Source organism: Oncorhynchus mykiss, chromosome 18 (assembly GCF_013265735.2).
Source record: "Oncorhynchus mykiss isolate Arlee chromosome 18, USDA_OmykA_1.1, whole genome shotgun sequence".
Lineage (NCBI taxonomy): Eukaryota > Metazoa > Chordata > Actinopteri > Salmoniformes > Salmonidae > Oncorhynchus > Oncorhynchus mykiss.
Genome location: NC_048582.1, coordinates 62,806,416 through 62,816,978, shown reverse-complemented (window position 1 = coordinate 62,816,978; position 10,563 = coordinate 62,806,416). Strand labels below are relative to the sequence as shown.

Genomic DNA, 10,563 nt, shown 5'->3' with positions numbered 1-10,563 from the left:
AAGGCCTGTGGTTACTGGAGACTCAACAGCATGGTCACTAAGGACCTGGGGTTATTGGAGACGCAGCATCATGGTCACTAAGGACCTGGGGTTACTGGAGACTCAGCATCATGGTCACTAAGGACCTGGGGTTACTGGAGACTCAGCATCATGGTCACTAAGGACCTGGGGTTACTGGAGACTCAGCATCATGGTCACTAAGGACCTGGGGTTACTGGAGACTCAGCATCATGGTCACTAAGGACCTGGGGTTACTGGAGACTCAGCATCATGGTCACCAAAGGCCTGGGGTTACTGGAGACTCAGCATCATGGTCACTAAGGACCTGGGGTTACTGGAGACTCAGCATCATGGTCACTAAGGACCTGGGGTTACTGGAGACTCAGCATCATGGTCACCAAAGGCCTGTGGTTACTGGAGACTCAACAGCATGGTCACTAAGGACCTGGGGTTATTGGAGACTCAGCATCATGGTCACTAAGGACCTGGGGTTACTGGAGACTCAGCATCATGGTCACTAAGGACCTGGGGTTACTGGAGACTCAGCATCATGGTCACTAAGGACCTGGGGTTACTGGAGACTCAGCATCATGGTCACCAAAGGCCTGGGGTTACTGGAGACTCAGCATCATGGTCACTAAGGACCTGGGGTTACTGGAGATTCAGCATCATGGTCACTAAGGACCTGGGGTTACTGGAGACTCAGCATCATGGTCACTAAGGACCTGGGGTTACTGGAGACTCAGCATCATGGTCACTAAGGACCTGGGGTTACTGGAGACTCAGCATCATGGTCACTAAGGACCTGGGGTTACTGGAGACATAGAATTTAAATGATTAGAACAGACATTGCCATGGAAGTCAATGTACAGTGGTGGGTGGACTGGTAGCTATAGGTGTACCATGGTCTGAGGGGCTTTATCCATTCTAGTGATTCTAATTATATGACTAACTCATTTTAATGATTTGAATTATATGACTAACTCATTCTTTCACTGCAGTACACTTAAAGGGCACCTGTCATATTTAGTCCTGAATGAGGACTACCTAATGACATGAATATTCAAAATAATAACAATCAACATTTGTGACAGATAGTTTTTTTCTGAGAACGTACTACTGGGCTTTCCCTGGATACTTTCTTAAAGTATCAGTAAATCATAATGGAACAGAATCACTATCTGATTTGGACAGCATCATAACAGCAGTATTGAATGAGGCAAGGATCCTATGCAGACCATCAATATGAATACATGACTATCCTGTTCCTCACATACACGTTACAGCATGTGTGGCGTTTTACACTGTCACCATGACAACCAAACATTGGAGTGTACCAGACAATCTGACTGTTAGACTAGTTACGTTTCCTAGACAAGACACACACAGGCAGCGTGTGTCTGGTATTTGGTGGACTCTACAGTCTTCCAGCAGCCGCATCAACACATCCACAGAGCCTTAGGGGGAGAAGATAGTTCACGAATCAGAACCGGGGCCACGTTCAAGGGAATTTGGATAGAGAGAGAAGGATGAAGAGAGAGAAAGAGAGAGAGAGATAGAAAGAAGAAGTGAAAGAGGAAAGAGACCAAGAGACAGAGAAAGAACGGATCAGATTGAGAGCGAGAGAGACCAAAAGAAAGTGTAAGAGAGAGACCAAAAGAAAGTGTAAGAGAGAGACAGAGACAGAGAACAAGAATGAGAGAGACCAAAAGAAAGTGTAAGAGAGAGACAGAGACATAGAAAAATAATGAGAGATAGATAAAGAAACAGAGAGAAAGAAAAGAGAGACCAAGAGGAAGTGGAAGAGAACTAGAGAAAAAGCATCTGGGCTGGATCCCTGGAGACAGTCTGGACAACAGATTATCAGGGGACACATGACCAGAAACATACTGCACTACAATACCAGGGAGTATGGAGCTGCACTTACTTGAAGGCATGGTGTAGGTTTCCTCTTCGTCTATAATCTCAGCATAATCGTCCGTCTCTGCAGAAACACAACAGCCTCGTGGTCAGTCCAGTCACACACACACACCACCGTCAGAGACGGATACACATAAAGCTAGCTAGACATGTACCCTTCCACACAAGTAACTACAGCCAGCTGAAAATAAATATTTGAGTCACACAGCAAGTGCTCCTCAACAAATTCCCACACTGCCGAAAACACAGAGAGAGACACACACGCTTTCTCGTACACACAGTCGCTCTCGTACAGTAAACACACACAGAAACACAAGCATTTGCACTCGCAACTCTCACAGTTTCAGCCACTCGTGTGTCTGTCTGCTCTGTCTGTCTAGCCAATCAGAACTCAGCAGTACAGCTGGGCTTCTGGGTTAGGGGGGAAGAAGAGGGAGGAGAGGGGATGTGGAGATGGAAAGGAGGGGGGGATGGAACCAGTTATTCCCTTTTTCTTCAGGAAAAGAGAAACAGAGAGAAGAGCCATCATACAGTCCTCTAGATAAACAGATGTAGGTGTTTACAGTAAGTGAACGGCCTCTGGCTGTCCAATCTTGACTTGATCGAAAATGGTAATTTGCCAGTTGTACCGTCTTGGCTACTGTTCCTCTTAGGGAAGGGAGAACACCAGATTGTGTAGTGTTTAGCCAGCCAAACTCAGCTCTCTTTATGAGGCCGAGCTGGGAGAGGGCTTGGAGCTGGGCCCTTAAAGACGCAGGCAGACAGCAGGGACGGTAGCCAAAAAGCCACTCAGAGTAGGAGTGCTGATCTACGATCATGTCCCCCCCCCCTCATCTATCTAACTTATTCATTATGATCAAAAAGGCACACCAAATCTGAGACTCTTTGTGAATACCGGTTCAGATTTTAGGACAGACAAACTGACCAGACCTGGGTTCAAATAGCCTAGCATTTGTTTTCTTTCAAATACTTTAATCTATGCTTGATTAGGCTTATCTGGCACCATGGAACCAACGGAATAGTCCCAAAAGTGCAAAGCTTGCCAATTTGGCACTCTAGACAGGCTCAAACTTAATCGATCACACTGCAGCACTGCAGCTCGGACAGATTTCAGCACCATTTCTAGAGACGATGTTAACCGCTACATTGTTTCCCTAATTCCAATAACGTCTATTGCATGATTAGCACATTACCAATGACAAACCCCTAGAAGCAGATGGATAAAAACAGATGTATTTAATTTCATTCATTTGATTGATATGATTCATGAGTCATCATAAGGCATACACAGTAGAGTCATACACACACAAACCACAACCCCCAGAATCATCCCTCATGGCCCCAGTGAGTTAGTAGCAGGTGACAGGAAGGAATGAAGGGAACTATTAAAATAAGCTAAACTTTACCATCCCCACTACAATCCTCTGCAAGTCCAAGGAGAGCATGCAAAACAGAGAGAATGAGGGAGAGAGAGAGAGAGGGAGAGGTTACACACTTTTCACAAATATATGAAAAGTATAAAAGACAGTATAATTAATTCAAAATGGGCTTAATAATTGTTGCTGTAACACACTCCTTCAAGACAAGCAGTGACTGGGCATTTCAACAGTGTATCCTATCTATGCTTTTATTTAGTATCAGTGGGAACGTTTCTGCTTTAAATGGAGTTGGTCTGTAGTTGGAATGTGTGGAACCTGATTGGGTTTGGTTGAAGGAACGGCCAGCATTGTTCTAAACGGGGTCGGTGGAGTTCATTGGCTATCACCTGGCTATTATTAGCATTGGAGGAGGCGAGATCAGGTGGGACCACTGAGAGGGCAGACACACAACTCCGGTATAAAGTCATTTTTTCCCCAAAGTTGCCGAAATGCCAGGTGCGTCCACTTATATCAGCGCATTCGTAAACTTAACCATCACAAAACTTATATTCCATCAAATAAGCCTCACATAGCGAATTAGCAATTACATTTTTTGTAGAACAAATTCTAAACTTTCTCATTGACCTCCATACAAGAATTCCTCACTTCGTAGTATTATTTTTGTGGACAGATTTTGAGCGGAGTAAACCCTCTTGCTTCACATCTTTCTCTCTGGTGTTGGTTAACTTTGTTAGTTTGATTATTTTTGTTTTTACACATCCTTGAGGGCTAAAACTCAGGTTAGCGAAATCCATCTGAATTTATAGCGATATATACGGTACCAGTCAAAAGCTTTAATTTTGTATTATTTTCGACATTGTAGAATGATAGTGATGACATCAAAACTATGAAAAAACACATATGGAATCACGTAGAACCAAAAAAACACATATTATTCAAAGTAGCCACTCTACTGATTTGCGGGCCATGGCTTGACTACAAGTAGCAGGCGACACCCTTCCCGGAAAACAAAATGTGGAATCAATTTCATCTTGCCGTCTTCAAAAGCTGAATGGGTTAAAAGGTGTTTTACTCTAAGACATGACAGGGGTAGGGCATGAGCAATGAGATGTTCCTTCTTCCCGGCAGGCTAGTTCTGTTCCGCCATTGTAGGTGTTGCTTTGTCAGGCATTTAAGGGTTTAGTGCACTTCACACTTTCTATCAACATCACCCCACTTCCCCTCAACCCCCGACACACTTACGTGGCCCTGTGTGTTTGTTTGTGTGTTGTGGATTTAGGCACTCAGTGTGGCAAACAGGGTTAGTCAGAGAAAAACAAGAAGCAGGGTCAGTTTAGTCAGCCAATCAGAGCAGTTGTGCCCTTTGACGGAGAGTCATGTGCTCAGAAGACAAAAGGAAGGAAAAAGCGCCTGGCTTTAGCAGGTTTAGGAGGCGTCGGGGTCACAGTTTACAGTCTTCAGCCAATCAGAGATGGGGATGAGAGAGCGGGAGAGATGGTGAGAAGAAGAGAGGAATAGTGCTTCTGAAAAAAAAACTGGGTTATTTCTCCCAGGTTCAGATCTAGGATCAGCTTCCCCTCTGTCATTCCTAACCTTAACAATTAGTGGGGAAAATGCCAAACTGACCCCATATCAGTGTCTAGGGGCACCTTCACCCTACACCACAGAAAACACATTAGCAGACAGCATTTGTGAAGGAGTGATGAATGTTGGTGTGACGACGTCCAAAACTTTCCCCATATTAAAGAAATCATTATCACTCTGGCACGCCTGTCATGAAACTACATGAAATACGTCAATAATAATAACATTAATCAATCTCTTCTTCCTTATACCAACCAACAGGGAAGTCAAAGACGACATGGCAGTGCTAGCATCACATTAAATACGTAATTTCTGCATTTCAATCAACAGCACAGTAATAAGTCCTTCACTATTCTATACCGGGGCTAAGGAATTGATTTGTACTTCTTCAAAAGGTCTTGGATATGACCGTACGCTGACACAATATGGAATGAATTCAGTTAAATATATTGGATTTATGCAGGCAGCAAGCTACAGCAGAGGGGTTTTTTATAAGGGTTTTCTCTGAGCCATTTCTGAGTAATGGCATTGATGGATGGTATCAGGGAGAACTGGTGTAAACATGGAACTCAGACCGCCTCTGAACACACTCCAGTAACACTCCGTTTAACCTCCGTGGACGTTTCGCCACATATCAAAAACATCGTCAAATGAAAAGCTGTAGTGTCGTGGTAAGACTTCTGGGCATAAATCACATATACAACTCCCCCCCCCCCCCCCCCCCCCCCCCCCCCCCCCCCCGGAGACCGGGGTTTGATCGCCACTTCCACCTTTCCCACTGTTTCTTCCACTTCCCTGTATCTCCCTATGATCTTCCTCACTGTCACTGAATAAATTGTCAAAACTCCTAAAAAAAAATATATATATATATATATATATATATATATATATATATATATTTTTAAAACACACTCAAATAGCATCCAGTTTGACAGTGAAACTGAAACAACCAGTATGACAAAGTAATTACTGATATTGGTAGAGAGCAGACTTATCCCCTAGTTTATTTTTATTTTTTAAACTGCATTTAAATAAGTGTGTAATTTTGATATGCACACTGTGGGCATATGCTAAAAAAAAATACCAAACCATCTGGTTTTGAAACAAATCAGTAAACTCAACCATCTCTCTGGAATATACTATCTGTGAGTACTATACTCCTCAACCTTATATATATCACTGGGTAGCTACAAGAGAGCTGACACCCCCTAAGATACCCTCTGACACCCTCTGATCTTCCCAACCTCAGAGACCAGCTCTCAGCCCCATAGAACACAAGCATCTCTTTGATACCATACTGTCTGGCTGTCTACCTCCCTAACCTCCGACCCCTGGTCAGTTAAATAGGGCCTGTCCAACCCCTTCAATCAGGCCTTTATCTGTAACTGGCGCTCCCAGGATATTAACATTCACCAGCCACATCACAGGCCTCTGACATTTAGAAGATGAAGAGAAACAGGGAAGAGAGAGGGAGGCAAAATGATGGAGGGAAGAAGGGAGAGAGATGGGAGAGAGAGGGGAGAAAGGGAGAGGGATGAGGAAGAGGGGAAAGAGGATAGGGAGTAGGGAGAGAGAGAGGAGAGAAGGGAGTTTGAAAGACGGCGAGAGATAGAGAGAGAGAGAGAGAAAGAGAGGACAGAGACAGTGAGAGGGGAGAGAGACAGTGAGATGGAGAGGGGAGAGAGAGAGACAGTGAGAGGGGAGAGACAGTGAGAGGGGAGAGAGACAGTGAGATGGAGAGGGGAGAGAGAGAGAGAAAGAGAGGACAGAGACAGTGAGAGGGGAGAGAGACAGTGAGATGGAGAGGGGAGAGAGAGAGACAGTGAGAGGGGAGAGACAGTGAGAGGGGAGAGAGACAGTGAGATGGAGAGGGGAGAGAGAGAGAGAAAGAGAGGACAGAGACAGTGAGAGGGGAGAGAGACAGTGAGATGGAGAGGGGAGAGAGAGAGAGAAAGAGAGGACAGAGAAAGTGAGAGGGGAGAGAGGGGTAAAGATAAATGGATGGATGGTTGATGCTGTTGACAGTGCTGGGGGGTTGGAGAGAGGTTCAGACATCCTTCTGGGCCCTTGTGTTTGCATGGGTCTCTCCAGCTGCAGGCCTTGGCACCCCTCACACCACCAATCCCCTCCCGTCCTCCCAGTCTCCTTAGCAGTGACTCCTCCTGCCACTTGCTAATCCACAAGCTAAGACTGCAGTGTTCAGTTACAGTGTGATAGATGTGCCTCATGCAATTCAAGGTGTACTGCTGCTGCTAAATCACTGCCTCAACTGAAAAAAAACAAGACGTGAGAAACCTCCAAGGTAACTAACTATCTAGCGAGCTTGTAATCCTGGAAGTGTAGCCAACCATATGAATAGATGAAAAGTAGTACGCCCCAGGAAGTACGCCCCAAACACCCACAAACATCCAAGTAAGGACTTTCAAGCTGGGATCAGCTTGAGTGTCATTATCTGATTAAAGCATGGTCATCTTCGCTCCAGCAACCGTCCATATATCGACTTCCATCAATAGCCCAGCTATATACAGTACAGTAAGATAGTCAGAGATGATTGACGAGGCACTGATCTCTTACCTGAGACAGAGATGGCACGCACCCCAGCGCTCCAGACCACCCCCTCTACCACCTTCTTCTCATTGTTAGGTACCCTGCAGGGTAAAGAGCAGAGACCGAGTGGATCAACAGGAGAAATTCCCAAACCTACAACCAGTTAGTAAATCAACAGCGTCCACAGCAACTCCAGGAGGTTCAAGTGCATTCCTGAAAAGAGTACCATTCTCCTCCTGGAGCCACTAAACAGTCTTGGAAGGATGTAGTGCTGAGGTGCAGGACCAATAATAATAATAATATAATATAATAATAATACTACTCTTCATCAGGAATCTTCCCCAGAACTGTTTAAATAGGTTTTTAGAAGAGCTTGTTATCTGAGCTACAGAGAGAGAGAGAGAGAGAGAGAGAGAGAGAGAGAGAGCGAAAGATGTAGAGAGAGAGCGAAAGATGTAGAGAGAGAGCGAAAGATGTAGAGAGAGAGAGAAAGAGAGAGAGTGAAAGAACAAAAGATGCAGAGAGAGAGAGAGAGAACAAAAGATGCAGAGAGAGAGAAGAAAAGATGCAGAGAGAGAGAGGACAAAACATGCGGAGAGAGAGCGAAAGATGGAGAGAGAGAGAGAGAGAGAGAGAGAGAGAGAGAGAGAGAGCGAGAGAGAGCGAGAGAGAGAGAGAGCAAAAGAGCGAAAGATGTAGAGAGAGAGAGCGAAAGATGTAGAGAGAGAGCGAAAGATGTAGAGAGAGAGCGAAAGATGTAGAGAGAGAGAAAGAGAGAGTGAAAGAACAAAAGATGCAGAGAGAGAGAGAGAGAACAAAAGATGCAGAGCGAGAGAACAAAAGCTGCAGAGAGAGAGAGAGAGGACAAAACATGCAGAGAGAGAGCGAAAGATGGAGAGAGAGAGAGAGAGAGAGCGAGAGAGAGCGAGAGAGAGCGAGAGAGAGAGAGAGAGAGAGAGCAATAGAGTAAAATATGTAGGTAGAGAGAGAGAGAGAGAGAGAGAGCGAGAGAGAGAGAGAGCAAAAGAGCGAAAGATGTAGAGAGAGAGAGCGAAAGATGTAGAGAGAGAGCGAAAGATGTAGAGAGAGAGCGAAAGATGTAGAGAGAGAGAAAGAGAGAGTGAAAGAACAAAAGATGCAGAGAGAGAGAGAGAGAACAAAAGATGCAGAGCGAGAGAACAAAAGCTGCAGAGAGAGAGAGAGAGGACAAAACATGCAGAGAGAGAGCGAAAGATGGAGAGAGAGAGAGAGAGAGAGAGCGAGAGAGAGCGAGAGAGAGCGAGAGAGAGAGAGCAATAGAGTAAAATATGTAGGTAGAGAGAGAGAGAGAGAGAGAGAGAGAGAGAGTGAAATATGTAGGTAGAGAGAGAGAGAGAGACTTTACAAGCGTTTGAAAACACTAAGTGGAAAATATTTGGCTCCGTAACGGTTATCCTTATTTGACCAAAGCCCAGAGTGCCAAAGAGCAGAGAGAGAGAGAAAAATAGAGAGGGAGAGAGAGAGAAAAGGTGTAATTTTGGAAAAACACTCTAGCTCTAGATGTAGTAGGGCTGGATAAGGGCTGGATAAGGGCTAGATAAGGGCGTTCGCTAAATTACTAAAATATACATGTAAAATGTGCTTTAGGGCTGACCCCATTTAGTCGACTGGTCGATTGTTTGGTTGACAGGCTATTGGTCGACCGAGATTTTTTAATCGAGCAGTGGCAAATACATAAAAATAATTTATGTCACACGAGACACCTGTCTGATTAATGCCTGTCTGAGTGGACTAATCCATTGCAGAGTCTGGGGGGGATGACACACCAGTATCACCCAGTAGTATATTTACTGTTAATTACCATCATTTAGAAACTACAATGGTTATGGTAATTGCTGTTAATACATTCAATATATTATTATTACAGTCTTACTGTCGTCATTGTAGTGGTGTACAGAGAGCATAACGTAGGCTACACTTGTGAGGAAAAGGTTTCGGTTTATTTCATTCCATTTACGAGTTGTCAATTTATTCATTGTGTTTGTTTTGTAGCGCTCCTGTCAATCTTGAGTAAGGACGCGCACCTGATTACACATAGAAGTAGTCCTAGGCTAGCAGGCCCGCGCACAAATGTAGGCTTATAAATGTGACCATCTGGGGATCTGATACTATTTCTGATTGTCTTAACTCACCATCACTGTGGAGCTTCTCAAAATCATTTTTTTCTTCGCCTCAAACTGAAAGTAAACTAAGTCTGTTTTTACATTAACTGAGAATGACAATAGATCCTCAACGTAGCCTATTTGAAAAATCTTTCCAGCTCTCTTTCGATAACCACTCAGCATAAAATGGGGGAAAAAATGACATGCTCTGATCTAGTGGAAACATCATAAAATAGGCCTACATGATTACTTCTAATCCCTTGCTAAATAGCCTACAGCTGTGTGTGTCTGTCTGTCCAGAGCTCCACGGCACAGGAAACTCTGAGGGCCCAGAATATTTGATACAACGTTGCAAGTTTGATAGCACAAGCTATGGGCTGAAGGAGTTAATAGTTGATACAATGTTTCAAGTTCCTTGCAGACAGGCCATGTGTAGCCAATGTGATTTATAGGATATTTATCAGGATATTTCCTGCAATGTTTTTATTCGTTGGCTTTATATAGGCTATTTTTACATATTGGCAATAGAAGTGTCTTTTAGATTTGTATCATTTAGATGTCATGTTGATTAACCACATGACATTAGTTTCGAGATATGAAGACTGAGAAATGAAATGAAACTGTTCCACCGAAAATGCGCAAATGAAAATCATAACGCAGATCCCTATAAATGGTACGATAACTTGGCACGCCAAATGGAAAAGGTTGCCGACCGCTGGTGTAGCCTATGACCCTGTACATTACATTGGTGTAGCCTATGACCCTGTACATTACATTGGTGTAGCCTATGACCCTGTACATTACATTGGTGTAGCCTATGACCCTGTACATTACATTGGTGTAGCCTATGACCCTGTACATTACATTGGTGTAGCCTATGACCCTGTACATTACATTGGTGTAGCCTATGACCCTGTACATTACATTGGTGTAGCCTATGACCCTGTACATTACATTGGTGTAGCCTATGACCCTGTACATTACATTGGTGT

At 44.1% G+C, this 10,563-nt stretch overlaps 1 protein-coding gene across 13 annotated transcripts in view; it reads right to left on the bottom strand.

Moving 5' to 3' along the window:
• The window catches only part of LOC110496881 (focal adhesion kinase 1), a 235,348-nt gene that overhangs the window by 52,416 nt on the left and 172,369 nt on the right, over nucleotides 1-10,563 (bottom strand). For 10 of the 13 annotated variants that reach the window (XM_036953483.1, XM_036953484.1, XM_036953479.1 and 7 more), the window contains 3 exons: nucleotides 7,458-7,531; nucleotides 3,327-3,344; nucleotides 1,928-1,984 (listed from right to left, as the gene is read on the bottom strand). In XM_036953483.1, coding sequence (XP_036809378.1) covers nucleotides 1,928-1,984; nucleotides 3,327-3,344; nucleotides 7,458-7,531 — 149 coding nt within the window. The remainder of the gene's footprint in view (nucleotides 1-1,927; nucleotides 1,985-3,326; nucleotides 3,345-7,457; nucleotides 7,532-10,563) is intronic. The other 3 variants (XM_036953476.1, XM_036953475.1, XM_036953480.1) reach the window with 1 other exon arrangement.